The 18,724-nt window shown below is 43.0% G+C and overlaps 1 protein-coding gene and 1 long non-coding RNA gene across 2 annotated transcripts; both read right to left on the reverse strand.

The window, feature by feature from the left end:
- Window positions 1-446: 446 nt before the first annotated feature.
- LOC109432535 (integrator complex subunit 1) lies at window positions 447-18,718 on the reverse strand. The gene is made up of 4 exons (XM_019708865.3): window positions 17,789-18,718; window positions 15,741-17,722; window positions 3,806-5,167; window positions 447-3,713 (listed from the first exon to the last, which is right to left on the reverse strand). The coding sequence occupies exons 1-4, from the start codon at window positions 18,669-18,671 to the stop codon at window positions 1,752-1,754; spliced, it is 6,189 nt and encodes a 2,062-aa protein (XP_019564410.2). The 5' UTR covers window positions 18,672-18,718; the 3' UTR covers window positions 447-1,751.
- Window positions 8,824-15,734, reverse strand: LOC134287564 (uncharacterized). The gene is made up of 2 exons (XR_009997380.1): window positions 11,578-15,734; window positions 8,824-11,515 (listed from the first exon to the last, which is right to left on the reverse strand). It is a non-coding gene; the product is annotated as an uncharacterized LOC134287564 (long non-coding RNA).
- Window positions 18,719-18,724: the final 6 nt, after the last annotated feature.

An 18,724-nucleotide genomic window follows, 5' to 3' on the forward strand; every position in this document is an offset into this window, starting at 1 on the left:
TTTTTGTTGCAAAATATGAAGTAGAATCTGAGATTACCATCTTAGTAGCAACAGAGCAATGGCGGATATTTCCCCGACCGTCCCGTCCGCCCTTAAAGAACACTCTTTCAGCTAGAAGCTGTGAAGAAGAATCTGTTGACGCAACCACACAGCTTGTTCAATGTAGTAAACATTATTGCGTTTGACGTTTCACAAGCTTTTACAGCAAGATGAAGTTGGGTAAGGTTTCTTGTGGCACAATTATGAAGCCTTGTCTGGAGTAAAACAAAACGGGCTATTTTCTATGTTATTTATATATAGCAGTGTGGCAGCGAGGACATCATCGGGACCAGTGGATACGGAGATCGGGAGTTCGATTCCAAGTAGCGGCAAGTACTTTAATTATTCAATTTTAGAAGTAATAATTCCAGTTCCACATGTATTGCGTCACGGTATCAATAACCTAATTATATGGTATGTGGGGGCAAGATGGGTCAGTACCGTTTTCAATCGCACAATATATGTTTTGAATCTTTCAATAATTTTCCCAGATGAACGACGGGGATACACAAAAAAGTGGTATATTGTTTTGAAAATTCTATACGTTCCTCGCACAGAAAAAAATAAAATATTTTTTCGTTATACTCCTTATGCTATACATTCCATATAACTACGTGTATTGTGTAGACGGGGCAAGATGGGTCACCCTAATTTTTCGGTATGTTTGCATAGTTTTTGAAAATGTTTTATTTTTCATGGAAAGGCTATTCTGTGACCTACATTATCGAAGCGATGAGAGCACTGAAAATTTGAGAACATATTTTTTAAATTTTCCTTCAAGAAATATGGGTTTTTGAAGTCCGTTTATGGCTACCCTTACAAAAATCTTCTAGTTCTGAGAATAATCTACCGATATGTTTCAACACTTTCTTCATGTAATCTGTACGTCTATGAAGCTGTATAGAGAAAAACTAGAAGATATAGTATTTTTTGTTGGAGGAAAATCAAGTTTTCTAATAGCTGACCCATCTTGCCCCCGTTAAAATGAGGTGGGGCAAGATGGGTCATATTTTGAAAATTGTTTGTCAAGAAGCAGGTTTCAAACTTTATTACCTTTTTATACTCTTATATCATAGCTGACTAGTGTATCTGAGAGTCGTGGTAGAATACAGAGAAATGCGATTTATATTCAGAAAGTTATAGGGATCCATTTCTTAGGTGACCCATCCTGCCCCCACTTACCATATTTAATCGTTTAATTTGGGGATGCCGTAAAACTATTATTTAACAACTGCGAAAAGGCTGAAAAAGCGCCTTCTCAAGATGTTATTCAGTTAGTGGTTACATAGGAGCCGAGAAAAGAGCTATGACTAGGTGGCATAGAAGCTGATCGCACAGCATGTACAAGCTGATTAAGTTCCCCAGATTCATTGGTATAGGGCTTGCATAGAAGCTTCCGTCCATATGTACAACACAGTAACTCAGCATCGAGCCGTATTAAGGACGCTTTGTTGACGTTTACATTCACAATAAATGTTAGTTGGGGAACTAAAGTGTACCACAGTAACTCAAATAAACATTAATGTCATTCAAACAACAATACAGAAGATAGAATTACGCCTTAAGGATAACCCTACCACACGGCATGACGAATCGGAACATTGACTAGCATCTCGAGCGCGACTTTACATAGAAGATACTTTTTATTTCCATCGAAAATTCAATAGGAGATACATACCTATACGCTTAAATGTATCCTCTCAAGCGATATTTCAACAGGCATGTTGTTTCTTGATCGCCTGAACGCATCGTCTAATCGTTGTGTACGTATTGATCTTATTGGTGATGCCTAGGTTGAACATGGTCATCAGAATCTGCGGTGCGTACTCCTGCAAACACAGTGCATACTCGGTCGTTTTGTCCAGTGCACTCTGCACGACGGCCACGTCCTCGTGGTAGAGACACTGCACGAACGCTGTCAACGCCGTACTGTTGGTGGCGAAATTGCCCGGGTTTTGCTTGAGCCAACGCGTTACCAGTGAGTGGGCCGTCTGACGAATGGAACCGGAGGAATGCGTTAGGTACCGAATGATCTCGTCGAAGACTTCCTCCAGAAGATTTGGACGTTTGACTGTCAGGGCGTCCACTTCCTGAAGAGGAGTGGAAATATCGTCGATTTCACGTGATCGGATTGCGTGAGTCAGTTCCTGCCAGTGCTGAGGCAAAACTTCGTTTTTGACGTAGGTGGACATCATTATGGCGGCCGTTGCTTGCTGTGCGCTGTCCAAGTTGGCTACGGTTGTAGGTTTGACGCACTTGGATGTTCCTGGAGTCGGTTCCTCGGGTTCAGATTTGATGGCAGCAGGTGCTGTCGGTGTACGTTGTTTGAACATCGATAGACCTTGGACGAGCTGCTGCAGGGATTGAAGATCGTAGTGTTGATGGGCCAGGTCATTAAGGAGATCCGAGTAGTTTTGTATGAAACTGATTGCCATTTTGGGATTGGCACCAATGTAAGCATGGAGGAATTCCATGAAGCGATAGATGAGGGTATAGGTTTCCTTTACGCTGCCATGGTTTCTCAAAAGTGCAAAGTAGCAATCCAAGGCATTCTGGAGACCCGTTTTGTAGCTATCCTCGAACACAAGTGGCTGAAGCAGTTCAAGAATTCCCATGACTTGATGAAATAGATGAAAATGATACTCGGCTCTTAAAACCGATAGATCCATGTGGGCTCTTCCCTGCAGTAAGGTGGCTAGTACGGACATCTGACGAAGCAAAAGAACGGGATGAGAGGCTGCCAGTTTACGAACAATCAGTTCCATTTCCGCAGACATCTGCTGGAAATCTCTTGGTACTGTCAGGCAAGCGATCGTCGTCAGAATGTAGTAAGTAAACTTGTCCCCAACGCATCCCGTGGCGTTACGGACATCTGCATCATAAACGTTGTCAACGTGAGGCATCAAGAATTTCATCGGCGGAATGTTCAGGTAGAGCTGCTGAAGAAACATTTTCGACGACGGATGTTTCTTGCCAACTGCATACTCGACCATTTCTTCGAGATAATCAAACTTGCAGTCAACGCACTGGAGAAGCAACTTCACTCGATCACACATTTTCTCAGGATTTGATTCAGCCAAAATGTAATCTATGAAGGTTTTGATCTGTTTTCCACTTAGCGTGACAATATACTCTATTTGTTCGTGCTTCGGGACGGCCTTATCTCTTCCTTGCCACAGCTTAGGGTTTCTAGTGAGCGCATTGATAAAATCTAGCACTGAACAAGGATCATAAGCTCCATTATACTTCTCCATCACTAAATCAACCGTTTCATGAAGCGTGGACCAACTGGCCTGATGGCTCATCAGCGACAGCAAGTACGGTCGAAACTCTCCCAGACTCCGGTTGAACAACATATCCATCTGTATCTCCTTATTCACGTGCACCAACTCGGAGTCCGCCTCTGCCAGCCAATCCACCAGTAGTCCACGCTTGTCAAACTGCAACTCCGCAATTTCCATCTTGATCTCGTGGCCACTTTTCAGCAAAGTGGAAATCACGTTGATCATGTCATCGGTGCTGGTTTGACGCAACTGCAGCCGACCCTTACGTTCCACCTCCGAAGCTTTGTTGGTGGTGAGAGCTTGCAGCAGACTGGGTTGCGATTGACCTTGGCCTTGCAGGTTGTCCTTCTGGGCTACCTTCACCAACTGTTGACGCTTGCCGACCAAAATCTGCGGAAATGAAATACAATGTCACAGTCAAGTCTCTAGAATATCTTCCAAGGAAATAGCTATTAAAACCAAGTTGAATGACCATAACTTACCTGTAACAACACCGTGTTCGATGTCGGATTCATATACTTGATGATTTCGTCCAGTATGTGCAGCAGATAGTTGAGATTTTCAAACTTTTCCGGTGGAATTGCCAACAGCGACCGGAAGAAGCAACACATCTGTGGATTCTGAATCCAGTTCTTGATTAAATACTGGCCCTGGGCACTTTTGATCAAGCGACCCAAGTAGCCCAGCACCTTGTTGGCGGTGTACTCTTGCGACTTGGATGATTTCCCCCCACTGTTCAAGCGTTGGATCAGCTTCCGGTACTTGGGCATATTTGGTTTGGCAATCACCGGATGAGTCAGCACGATCTCGACGGCTTCTTCGATTTCCTTCGTCTTGGAAGCCGGCTTACTCTGCTCGGATATCGTTCTCGATCTTGTGCTATCTTCGCTCAAATCGATCTGCAGCGGTTGCATGATCGTTACGTTCATCATGGGAGGATCACCGATCGGTTGATTATCCAGCTCCAGGGCTTGTATGGAAATGTGGCCATTCTTGGCTCCCCTCGCCTGTTGAATTTCCACCAACTGGGTGAGATACGTTTTGTGTAGAATGGCGTTATTGACTGCTTCAAATTGTTCAATTACGGCACGGTCCAACAGGGCCAGCAATTTCGACATCGAGTTGATAGGAGTTCCGAAGTTTTGCACGAAGAGGACGATCTGATCGGGGGTAAGTCCCTGCAGTGCTGCGTCAACCAAGCGATCGACGTTGCTCCGGATCATCTTCAGTTTGAGCCAATCGGGCAAGATCTGTACCGGTTCGGATGTGTCAAGATTGAATGCTTGTGGTGGCGGAGCGCCTTCCGGGAACCAGTAATCCAAAATCTGCGCCGCCATCGGAATATACGTCGAGTGCGTCAAAAGAATCACGAAGGCTTGAATGATATTCAAATGAATATGACACTGACTCTCATCGGCAAACTGAACCAACAAGAGATCTTGGTATTCTGCGAAAGCCTGCGTGATCTTATACTCCCGTAACTTAATCAAAAAATTGTTAAACATCACAAACAAGCAGTTGAGAGTTTGAACCCGAGCCTCACTCTGATCGGTTTCCGTCGGAATAATGTGCGAAAAGATGGTGCTCCGTTCGACAATCAGGTGCGACATGTCCATCACATGTTCCAACATATCGGCCTCCGAATCCATGGATGTGTGTGCCGCAATGAACTGGATGTAAACCATGACCAGTTCGGGAGAGTTTTCCACCTGGCAGGCTGATCTCAACTGAACCACTACGCTTGGTCGTACGTACGCAAAGTGCGGGATAGTCGGTAGATAGCGCAGTAACCAGTCGGAGTTGTTGCTTTCGATGGGCACGGGATCGTTCTCCTCTTGGAAGACCTGGAAAAACAGTTTGTTTATGTGTTTAAATAACGAACAGTAGTAAGAAACAAAGTCAAAGGCGCAACTGAGCTAAAATACCAAAACAACATGAGACATCCTAAAGCACAACTGGATGCATCCAAACAATGAAACTTGCAAACTAATTATGTAGATGGTGTTCTGGTGAACGACCATAACATCTCAAATAATGCCATCAATATCCTGCGCTTTTCAGTAGAAGGGTACATCATGGAACCGAATGATTTGCGGAAATTTCAAAAAACTGTCAATGATGCGTAGATAAAAACGCTGCCGTCTCCCATCATGTGCAATGAAAGAGAAGGTAACTTGCTGACAGATAAAACTATAGAATAAGCCTACAACTAATTGATAACTAATTTTGTTATTGATAACACAATGAAATCAAAACAAGTTTTCATTCCATTTTTTATATTTAATATCAAATTGAGATATTATTTTGTTATCATTTCAAAAACTCAATGATAATAATATTTGATTTCAAAAGCAGGTTTAACATGTTTTATAAGCATTAAATAATTATATTTACAATGTTTAATCTACCTCAATACTGTACTTACTGTACTCTATTGACAAAATTTACAATTTGCTCATTCTGGGTAATAGTCATGCTAGTACAATGATGTAAGTTCTTCTGAACTTTAGTATTGTAAAAGGGGGTGTTAAAAAAATCCTATCCTTGAATCTAAGTTGTTATGAGTAGAGAAAATATGAGTTCTTTACTAAATGTGGTCTTAGTTAAATTTGTTTTTCTGTTGTTGTGCTTATTGATTACTATTGGCAACACTGAAGAAACTGAAATACATAAACAAATAATCTAGCAAGTCGCGTGTTTCAATCTCAACATTTGGCGACAAGTTTCGGGATTTTTAGATTAAATTCGTATCTGTTTGATTCAATTCGGTTGGATAACGTTGGCTAGAGACGTTTTCCAACGGGTAAGAGTGGATTAGCTCGTCGAAAAAGCCAGAAAAGTGGATTATTTCTGGAACAACGAACGGCATTAGTTGGCCGTCGGCAGAACGGTGTGTCACGTCGTGTTGTCGCGCCGCGGTGTGTTGCGTCGCGTGGTGTTGTGTCGTCGAGTGTTCAACTGCCCTGAGCCCGGCGCAGAATCGCGAGCAGTAATAAGTGGAGACGCAGAGAAGAACCTAAAAAAAAAGTGATTTCGCCTAAGTTGCGCAAAACAGCAGTTCAAATGGATGTAAACAGACCATCTCTATCAACGTTCGACACTAAGGATGCTTCCTCGATCGCCACGAGATGGAGGAAGTGGAAGCGGTCGCTAGAATTATTCCTGGAGGTGAACTCGGTAGCTCTGGCGTCCCGTAAGAAATCCTATCTGCTTCATTATGCCGGACCAGCGGTGCAAGACATATTTTACGAGCTCGAAGGACATGATGCGCCCCCACCGGCGGGAAGTGACGTTTATCGTGAGGCGATTAGACTGTTGGACAACTATTTTGCACCAATGGCCAGCATTCCCTACGATCGGTTCGTGTTTCGCAGCATCAGACAAAAAGAGGACAAAACAGTCGACCAGTTTGTCAGCCGACTAAGAGAACAAGGAAGACTATGCGATTACGGGGCCGCACTGGACATGAGGATTACGGAGCAAATCTTTGACCACTGCATTTCAGAAGAACTACGGGAGGTGATTCTCAAGAAGAAGTTGATGACGGTGAACGAAATCGTTGAAGAGGCACGGATGATTGAAACCGTTCATCGAAATAAGGAGCTCATGGCGATGGAAAAGGACGAAGCGAAGGAAACTGCTGCAAAGGCTTCAACCGAGGATCACACTATCAACCGGATCAAGGCAAACAAGAAAAAGGCAGTGTGTTTCCGGTGCGGACTCGCAGGCCATTTTGCGAACGACAAAGCTTGTCCCGCAAGGAACAAAATATGCGACCGGTGTAACCTTGCAGGCCATTTTAAGAAAATGTGCAAAACTAAACACGATCCACCGAAGCATAAGAAACGTGACAAAGTTCTAATGGTGTCCGAAACCGAGAGACGAGGGCGTGAAGACATCACTTCCGGCGACGACACCGCAAGCGAGAGTGGCAGCGATGTGTGTCACATTTATGCAACGAACTGCAAACAAGGATACGTTACGTGCTACGCAGGCGGCGTAAAGCTGGATTGGGTGGTGGACTCTGGAGCTCACGTGAATGTGATCAGCAGAAAGATTTGGAATGACCTAAAACAAAAGGGATGCCTTTACGTCACAGAGAGGAAACCACGGAACGCCCTTCGTGTATACGGCGACGGTGAGCTGGGCGTCCATAAAGTGATCAGGACTGACATTGCGACGCAGTCTAGCAAAGTGAGTCACCTGATATATGTAGTGGACCAGCAGAAAGGAGTAAACCTGCTCAGCAAGCAAACATCAATCGATCTGGGAATCCTGGAAATTCGAGGAGAGGTGTTCAACGTGGAGCAGCGAGCGAAACCAACAGTTGGAAAACTTAAGGGCGTACAAGTGGAGGTAAAAATCAACAAAAACGTAACACCTGTTCAGCAACCATGTAGGCGGCTGCCTATTCCATTGCAAAAACCTGTCGAGGACAAATTGGAGGAGCTGTTGCAACAGGATATAATCGAACCAGCGCCGCTCAAGATTACCTGGGCCTCGCCGCTGGTGGTGACACCGAAGAACGGAGGGAGAAATGTTCGCCTGTGTGTTGATATGCGGCAAGCGAACAAGGCCATCATCCCAGATCGACACCCATTACCGACCTTCGAGGAGATAATGCCGCACCTCGACGGCTGCCGATTCTTCAGTAAGATAGACTTGGTGCAGGCGTTTCATCAATTGGAGCTGTCACCGGCATCTAGAGAAATCACTACTTTCGTTACCCCAAATGCCTACTACCGCTACAAAAGGTTGATGTTCGGTATGAACTGCGCCGCAGAAGTGTTTCAGCGCAAAATCGAGCGAGTTCTTCATGGTCTACCTGGAACGAAAGTATTCATTGACGATGTGCTTGTGTACGCCTCGACGAAAAAGGAACACGATAAGCGAGTGGCTGCAGTTCTGCGCAGACTATCGGAGTACGGACTAACGGTAAACGACGAGAAGTGTGAGTATGGCAAGGAGTCTGTCGAGTGTCATCAAAAGGAATATTACCAACGGACGATAAAGTATCAGCAGTTCAAGCTTTTCGACAGCCACAAGATGCTAAGGAGATGCGAAGCTTCTTGGGCTTGGTAAACTACCTAGGTAAATTCGTGCCCAATCTGTCCAGCATTTCGGCACCTCTGCGTGAGATGACGGTTAAAGGAGTGAAGTTCGTTTGGACCGAGGAACGAAAGGAAGCTTTTCAAAAGGTCAAAACAGCCCTGTCGAACCCGAACTACCTAGGCTACTATAGTCCAAGCAATCCGACAACCCTAATTACCGATGCCAGCGATTGTGGTCTCGGTGCAGTACTGATGCAAACAGTCAATGGTCAACCACGAGTGATAAGCTACGCTAGCAAAACACTTTCGCCGACTGAGAAAAAGTATCCGACTTTGGACAAAGAGGCACTTGCAATTGTCTGGGCTACGGAGCGCTTCCAAATGTATCTGCGAGGTTTGCATTTCGTGATCCTAACAGACCATAAACCACTGGTCAATATTTTTTGCGATTCTTCCATTCCAAACCAACGCCAAGAAAGATGGGTATTGCGAATGCAGTCCTATCGGTACACTATACGCCATGTTCCAGGTGAGCTGAATATTGCGGATCCTTTCTCTAGATTATCCGAAGTGGCGAACGCAAGAACTTTCGACAAGGAAGCGGAAAGGGTCCTTTGCTCCATTGTGGAAGTCAACAAACCATCTGCGGTAACCTTCGACGAGATTGCTCGGTGTTCTCAAGAGGACGTTGAAACACAGCAAGTAAAGAGAGCGCTGCACAATGACAACTGGATCGAAACTATCAAAAACTATGCACCATTCAAGTCGGAACTATGTTTTGCGAATGAAGTACTGCTCAGAAAAAGCAAACTGGTGGTACCGAGACAACTCCGAAGTACGGTGCTAGCATTGGCACATACAGGACACCCAGGACAGGAGAAGATGAAGAGAAGACTTCGAGCAGCTGTATGATGGCCAGGGATCGATGGCGATGTGCAGAAGTCGTGTAAGGAATGTTTCGATTGCCAGCTGGTAGCACCGTTTGACAAACCAGAACCGCTGCGTATCAGAGAACTCCCTTGCGCTCCGTGGGTCCATTTGGCTGGAGATTTTTTGGGACCACTTCCCAACGGTTACTACTTGTTTGTACTGATCGACTTGTACAGCAGGTATATGATCGTTGAACCTATGAAGCAGACAACTTCGAATGACGTGATCCGCACACTGAAGGAAATATTTACCAGAATGGGACTGCCGCAAGTTATTACCTTGGATAACGCTAAAAACTTTTCGAGTCAACTATTGAAGGACTTCTGTGTTGACCGCGGTATCAAGCTGACCCACACCACACCTTACTGGCCGAGTGCCAACGGAGAAGCTGAACGACAAAACCAGTCGCTTCTGAAGGTTTTGAGGATTAGCCAGAACAAGGGGACTGACTGGAAAGAGGCGTTACAAGAATATATGTACATGTACTCGATTACGCCTCATTCGACAACAGGTGTGGCCCCGGCCAATCTCATGTTTGGCCGGCGTTTTCGTGATTTGATACCACACGTACAAGACTGTACATTGGACGATGGAGAACTACGTGACAAGGACTGGGTTGCCAAGTATCAAGCTAAGGAAAACAGGGATAAAAGAGTCGGAGCAAGAGAATCACCGGTCGATGTCGGGGATCAGGTTTTGATGAAGAATCTGTTGCCACAAAACAAACTATCTTCCAAGTCCTTTTAACGCCAGCAACAGTAGTCGACAGGATCGGAAACAGCGTCACCCTCAAAACAAGTGAAGGTCAGGTGTACAAGCGGAATACGTCACATGTAAGGCCTTTTATCCAGCAATCCAACGTCGAAGCTCATGTTCCGGAACCAGCTGAACTGGAGGTGTCATCCGGCACTGCGAACATGACGGGTGAAAGACCACAACGTGAAAGAAGACTTCCAAAGCGTTTTGATGATTACTTGGTATGAGAACTAAGTATACTACTTTCGATAAAATAAATGAGATATGTTGTGCTTATTGATTACTATTGGCAACACTGAAGAAACTGAAATACATAAACAAATAATCTAGCAAGTCGCGTGTTTCAATCTCAACATCTGTCATAGATGCTTTAACAACAGAGGTCAATCGCCTCTGATAGTAAGAAATGATTGAGTTTTCGTTCTATTCGCGATTCTACTGAAGTTAAATTACTTTCACATTATACAGAAATTTCTAGTACGAAAAAATCGCCTTCATATGATTTTATAGCATTTTGAGGGTTGAACAGTTCAAGGGTTCAAGCATAGAGCATAACATTAAACAGTAATGGTTTTTAAAATTATGTTAATGTTTTGATAATTAAAAAAATATATGATAATTTCTATTTTTTTACAGCCGCCATACATTATTAATCTCCTAGAACGCGCTTCATTAAGCTGATAGCCTTATTCACTCGGGATGTTTATGATGCATGGCAATAGGGTCCTAAAATTAAAGACGAAATCTCGCTTATATTGAATAATACGATCAAGCATGGTATTCTAATCGGAATTGTACTTTACTCGAACTTGAAAAACAAAGGAATAATGAGAAAATTCGAAATAAGTAAAATGGTAAATAGTTCTACTTTGACATTTGAGGTCAACCTTGTGTGACTGAGCTCGACATTTTTCGCACTGGGATTTCAAAAATGTTCCTATCTGACATACACGGTGAAAAAAAAATCACTCAAAGTATGTGTTATAAGCTACACTCAGAATAAATAACATATTAAATTTAAAAGTTCTGCACTTAGATTGTGACCAGTTGCTTTTACACTTGGAAAATATGTGCAGCGCTATTGAATATTTGCCGATTCAATCATGATAGAATTTATGTGCGTCGCTATTCGTTTTCATTTGTTCGGTGCATAGTTTATATTATGTCAAATAATAAAATGATTTCCACGTGGGATTCGCTGATTAGCTTAAAAATATAAAGAAATCCATATTTTGCGTCATCTACGACCAACTTTATTTGTAAAACTTAACACTTTACTTAACATTACATACTTTAGCTGTCTGTATATAGCACGTCGTCTCTGGAAAACTCACATCAAGCTTCCGCCAGGCTGTAATCCGGTCAAGAGGCACATCTCGCTGTAGCAGCTGCTTCCGGCAGCTCCCGAATCGTTTAAGAGTGCGGAGGAGAAACAGTTGACATGGCAGGATAATTCTAAAGAAAAGAGCAAAAGGGATGCACGAAGTTTGAAAAGGTTTTTAAATTTAACTGCTTACCTTCAAAAAAACAGCTAACGAATCGGTCCGCGACTGATTGTGTCTCCTTTGGCGCGCCATGTTAGTTTTTTTTGTTTGTTATGTTTGTGCTTGGCTTTTATTTTGACAGGGTTGCTTTTTATGTTGCAACACTCTAAATATATTACATGAAGAATGAAATATAATACTGTAACTTTTAATTTTCATCAGTTGCACATAGAATGATTTTTTTCTCTCTCGTTTGTAATCTATGTGCTTTCTGCACTTAAATTCTATCAGTGCATTAATTTGAGTGTAGGGACGAGACAAAAGGCTAAAAAAATAAAAATTATATATTTTCAACTACGGTTAATAAAAACGTCAAAAATTGAGTAAATATGTACTCTTGAACCATATATTGTGGTTTAAAACAAGAATCCCGATAGGACTTTAGGAGCCTATTTTTATATTGTTGGACCTTTTGCAATGGTGCCCGTGAAAATAACTGTTTCTTTTATCCCCATTTTACCAAATTCAGAAAAATTAGAAAATTGAAAATAGAAATGTCAGTGTTCTGATTTTACCATATAAATAAGTTTCTTTAAAACCGGGAAACAGTTCTAGAAAAACCGGGAAAAGCTGAGAAATAACCGGGAATTTGATTTACCGAGATGAGTGGTCACCCTATATCTGAACATGTTGTGAAATATTTTGAGATTTGAGCAACAGGGTGATTATTTCCAGTTCTATATTTTAAAACTGGCTCAAGACGGTGGGAATTGTCTTTCAAAACCGCACCATTCACACTTTCATATGGAAATAACGAGAGTTCCACAGTGCTACAATTTTTCTCACATTTTGATATAAATGAGTAAGTAAATGCCCATTAAAGAACGTTATCATCGCCGTAGAAATACTGAAAGTGTTTCTGTGTAAGTGAAATACTGAAAGTTAGATTTTTTATATAGTCAAGGGGAATAGTTGTGCAGGATTTCCTGGAGTACTTCCTGGAATAAATCTCGAAAGAAATCCTGGAGGAATTCCTGGAGAAAACTTTGGAGTGTTTGGAGGAATTCATGTTCCTGAAGGAATTACTGGAGTACTTGCTGGAATATATCCTGGAGGTTTTCCTGGACGGATTCTTGGAGAAGTTCTTAGCAGAAGTTTTGGATGAACACCAGGAGAAATTTACTGGAGGAATTTTTGGAGAATTTTTTGGAGAAATTCCTGATGAGATTCTAGAGGAATTCTGGGCAGAAGTCTCGGAACAGTTCCTGGAGAATAACCTGAAAGAATTCTCGGAGGAATCCCTGGGGTTGAAAAAATCCTTGGATATATTCCTGGCGAAATACCTGAAGGGATTCTTGGCAGTAGTTCAAGACTTAAAGTAACCCCTGGTGAAATTCTTGGGAAAGTTCCTGTAGGATTTTTTAGAGGAATTCCTGGAGGAATTATTGAAATAATTCTAGGCAGATGTCTTGGAGGAATTCCTGGATGTATTCTTGGAGATATTCCTTGGGGAATTCTTGGAGGACTTCCTGGTGGAGTTCCAAGAAGAATTTATTAAGGAATACCTGAAAAGTTCCTGGAAGAATTCCTGGAGTGATTCCCGAAGGAGTTTCTTGAGGGATTTCGGGAGGAATTTTTTACGTAATTCCTCAACAGTTTTCGGAGGTATTTCTGAGGAAATCGCAGAAGGAATTCTTGGATGAACTCTTAGAGCTATGTCAGGAGTTTTTTTGGTGAATTACTAAAGGTTTCCTGAAAGAGCATAGGGGTGTTCATAGAAGAATTTGTGGAGGAATTTTTGAAAAACTTTTCAAAAAAAAATCCCTGGAAGAACTCGACGAAGAATTCCTGATGAAGTTCCTGGGGGATTTCCTGAAGTAATTTCTGTTGGAATTCCTTGAAAAATGTATTCACGAATTCCTGGAAAAAAATCTAGAAACGCCTGAAAATAATCTCGGACGAACCCCTGGAGTAATCTTTGGACGATTACCCAGAGGTTTCGGGAGAAATTCTTTGAGGATTTTCTAGAGAAATTCCTTGAGAGCTTCTTGGAAAAAAATCATAGAGGAATTCCTGGTGAAACTCTTGGAGGAATTTCTGGAGGAATGACAATTTCTATGCAGAAGTCTATGAGAAATTTCTGGAGAAATTGTTAGAGGAATTCATAGAGGGATTCTTTGAGGAATTTTTGGCAGAATTTTTGGAGTGATATCTGGAGAAATTCTTGAAGAAATTCCTGGTGGCATTCTTGAAGGAATTCTTGGAGAAATTCCTGGAGGGATTATTGTTCGAATTTCTGGTAGAATACTTGGAGGAGCTTCTGGAAGAATTTTCGAGGAATTTCTTGAAAAAATCCTAAAAGAATTCTTCCAGGATTTCTTGGAGGAATACCTGGGAAGATTATTTGAGGAATTCTTGGCGAAAGTCTTGGAAGAATTTCTGAAGGATTTTTTGGAGGAGCTACACCGATAAAGTAAAGAGATTCAGTAGAGCTTATGAAGCTTGAAGGTCTTAATTCCAGAATAATTTGGATGACCTAGATCACCAAGTGAATGTTGCTAAGTTATCAGAATTGCACTTTTTGGCTCTAAGAGTAGCGAAGATTATATTCGGCGAACATTCGCTACAATAAAAATATCATAAGATTTACAGATATTGCGACCCATACTTCAAAATACATTGGGTCTGTTTGAATACCCGTGGACACTCAAATAGCAACACATAGAGATACTCGCAATATTATGAGGTGCAACAGGCACAATCGTGAAAGAATTATGCCGATAGAGTGAACAGAAACAAGTGTAGAGCCTGTAGAACTTAAAGATCCTAATTCCAAATAGTTTGGAAAGCCTGGAATACCCCATGAATGTACCAAAAGCGTTATAGTTGTGCACTGAGGCTCCACCAGCAGTATAGGCTACATCCCAAGAATATTTTTTCACAATTAAAGCATCAGTAGGTCGGCTCCAGAGGGACGTTCTCCTCCATTTGGGAAATGTGTGCCATTAAAGCATGATACAGTATGTAGATATCGTAACCCAAACTTCAAAGTGTTTTGGAGGCCATTTGTATTTCACAGAATGTCAAACTACCACAATATCGAGTTGCTCGTAGCATTGCGAGGTCTAATGGACATTAACGTGACTAAAATTCATGAACAGAGTGAACACAAATGATGGTAGATGTTGTAGATCTTAAGAAAGCGAATTTCAGAATAATTTGGATGACCTAGATCATCCAATTCATTTACCATGAATATTCTAGGAGTTCTGTGAGGTTTCATCGTGTATAAAATTTGGTATAGGATGTTGGACTTGTGACACAAACTTCGAAGTACTTTGGAGGTCTTAGAACGGCTCTGGGATCAAATCTTCAACAGACTATGATGGGTAGTAATACATTGCATGTCAAGGATCAGTGAAAACTATTGATGATTAGCAAAAAGATGAAATTTGAGTAAAAACATGTAGAATTTATGAAAAATACAAAAAATCCACGTATTTTCGGCTACCAGCAAAAGGGGGGAGGGTGCAAAGGGTACAACTATTCCCCTTGACTATAAAAAAAATGTTTAAAATGTTTAAAAACAAAGAAGATATTGCATTTCTGCCAAAAGTAGATCGTCCCGAGTGCCATATCCTGATGATATCGTATCAAACAAAACACGTTTTCAATCACAAGATCCTTACGAATTTAAAATAAAATCTAATTTAGATATTTACTTATTCATGTAAATTAATGCCTAATGAAATATCAAAATGTATACTAAATTTGTTATTATTTTTTAGTTATTACCCTATGGATTTAATTACTCCCTGAGAACTGCGTATGATATAAAGCCGTAAAATGCGGATAACAAAATAAGATATCAATTTGTTATCAATGAAAACTCATTCTGTTTTCAATTAGATATTCCAGTACATTATTTTGTTATCATTTTTGTTATGTTAACACCTAAGTCATACAAAATGAAAACTCATTTTGTTATCAATATTCGTGATATCTAAATAACTCCATTTGTTTTCAATTAGTTGTCATTCCCTGCTCGGGTATCTCACGGAAAATATCAATGATAATTTAGAATTTCAATATTGCAGTTTGAGAAAACAATAGTTTTGTGGGTCTATTGGTTTTTAGGGTTTTAAGAGAAACTATGTGTTGATATGTATCCATCATATCTTTCAATTGCAACCTACCTTCAACAGCAGCTTCAATCCCCGGATGGCCGACTGCCGGGAGTGGTTCGAAAACGAGGACAACCGGCGGAAAAAGTACTCCATTATTTCGCAAATCATCTGATGATCGCCGGTTTCGTCCTGCACGACCTTCTGCAAGTAGATCAGCAATTCCGCCTCGCGACTATTTTCCACAATAACCGTGCCCGAATTGGAGAGCAAAAACTCGCACAAGCACTGCACCGGCAGGTGATTGAAATCTCCGTCACTATTCTGGACCAAATCGGCCAGCCAAGGCATGGCCTGGGACGTTCCCTGGCGCTGGATGATCTCCAGCAGAAGGTCCGGTTTTCGGCTGCGGCACAACAGGTGGCCCAAGCGATGAGTGACGTTCAACGATTGAATTTGTTCTAGAACGTGATTGGGTGGACGTCGTGCCACACCTCGGGGATCCATAAGGATCAGCTGGGACAGCAGGAGGCTGTTTTGCTCGTTGATAATGTTAGAAGCCAGGTGATTTTCAAATTCCAGAATTTGGCTCTTTTCCGCTGTGGCCACTTGGAGTTCCTCTTCCGACGGTTTAGTCGGTCCAATTTGATTCGTTATGCACATTTCCATCAGGGTGCGCAACATCGGGTACTGTTCCCAACAAAACGATCCAAAGATGGATGGGTTGTGGGCGGAGATCAGCAACAGGATGATCCACGTTTTCCAGTAGAGAGAAGAGATGGCCAGATTTGGCGGTTCGTAGTTGGATGGGAGGACGATGTTATCCGGGTGATGATATTCGGACATCTTGAACAGCAGATCGATAATTTCCAAATTGGCCACATCCAGCGGTGGGTAGTCGATGTGTCGGAGCGATCCGGCCCGGCGAACCAGTTGTTCAATTATTTCCATCGTGTCCGGGATGGTGAAAGGAATCTCCTTGGTGATTCCAATGAGGATGATCCGAAGCATAGAGTTTTGCTGGAGCGGAATTTCCGAAACGATTCTCAGCAGGGGTGCGCGTTCCGGCTCCGGTGGCCATTGATCTCCCTTGGCGTATGCTTCCGGGGAATCCAGAAATAGCATTTTATGGAATGCCATTTTGAAATCGTTTGGAGATGGCATGTAGACGATGGGAACCACTTCATGCATCCAAGTGAGAGTATCGAATTGGATTGTGGACATCTGCTGGTAGAAGGTTGTCAACGCTGGGAAGCTCTTTGGCTCTCTTCCGCTTCGGATCGATGCATTGGCCTCTCTTATCTGTGGAGACACTGAAAGGAACATGCAAAGGCATACCAAATCAACGACGGAGTGGAAGATACGATCGCGGAATTCCGAACTAATAACTTGCGACTTTAGATCAGCACGATTCGTCAACAGAGCTTTGGAGAAGACCATTAAGTTGATGTCGTAGCGCAGCATTTTGACCAGTTCTCGAAGGAAGACTCGCAGGGTCCTTAAGACATCTTCTCTTTGGAGCAAACATTCTTGATAGATTTCCGCCAGGTGAGTCGCAGATTCCGTAGGTTTGGCCTGGAACATGGTCGCCAGCATGCCCATGTTGTTCGGATTACGAGCATTGGAAAGCTCATTTTGTACAACATACTTCAGCATAATGCCTAAAATTTCCGACTGGCAGTTGATCATCTCCTTCAAGCAGGTCATAAAGATGTTGATCAACGGTTTTGTCTTCAATCGCATCTTCACCAAATTGGAAAGCACCTCGTGATCTTTCGGATTCTGCCCAGTTACGTTGTAGCAAATGAACGTCAGCAGCTCCTGAGCCGGTTTCATTAGCTTTCCGTTGTGAATCCAAAGCTCCAACCGAGGGATAGCCAATGCCCTTACTTCCGGTATTCCGGATCCTAGCGATAGGAATTTTAGGAAGTTCCTGGTAGAACAATCAGGTGCTTGACGGCGGTTTAGTTGATCCTTAGCTGCTTCCACAACCATCTTCTCCACCTGTTCTTGAATATGTGCAAAACGAGGCGGATTTGCATCCGGATCTTTACCTATGGAAAGAACACATCATAAAGTTAAAATCTAGGCACTTTTTATGGAAAGCACAGAGAACTTACCCAATGCATCGCCAAACATTCCACTGTCCGTCGAATGCTCATCGTCTAGAGCGGGATTTTCGCGGGCACTGGGATTCAGGGCGCTCAGCTCCGGTTGCAGCATCCACTTCGGTGGAATCTTCGTCCCCAGGGCAGCCACGCAATTATCCGTAAACGGTGCACATTCCTCGTAGTCCACCCAGACGCGGTCATTGATCGCATCGTCGATGTACGTCCGGATCAAACTTTCCGGCCACTGCTTCTTATCGCTATATCCCCTGGCCAACAGATTGCACGCCAGGATGTGAACCGTCGGATTATTCCGACCCTTGAACGAATTCTGCGTATCCCGTTTCAAAACGGCAATCAGCGCCGACGTTATCGTCTCGTTGCAAAACAGATGCGGACGGATTTTGGCCAGATAGAGCAGCGACAACGAAAGCACCGATTCCGACTTGGCCTTGGGCGAAATCAGCAGCTTCATCGCTCCGCAAATGTACCCCACAACGCTGTCGCTGTCCTGCTGATCGATGGCCCCCAGCACCGACGAAACCAGATCCACCGACTCGCAATCGAGTGCCATCTGTTCCCAGTACTCGAGCACACTACTGGAGCTGGAACTGTCCCCTCCCGAGCTGGGCTTACTCGTACCCGGCATCGATGAGCCCGCCGATCCGGAACTACCCGCTCCAGCGAGTTTGATTTTCTTGGCGGCCACCGCACTGACCAGCGCAGCGGCATCCCGCTTTCGTTCCCCTCCACTTACGCCGCCGGGTTTGTTCTTCGAGTCATCCACTCGGGAGCTGGGACCGGATTTCGAGCCCAATGCGAACAACTCGCTCTGCGGCAAGCCAATTTGCTTTTTGGTTGACCGAGCGCCAGAGCTCGGTTTGTTACGATCCATTGTTGAATTTTTCGGCGTTTAGCTGTAATTATGATGAGAATTTGAAAGGAATT

The sequence above is a fragment of the Aedes albopictus genome, chromosome 2, assembly GCF_035046485.1.
Source record: "Aedes albopictus strain Foshan chromosome 2, AalbF5, whole genome shotgun sequence".
NCBI lineage: Eukaryota > Metazoa > Arthropoda > Insecta > Diptera > Culicidae > Aedes > Aedes albopictus.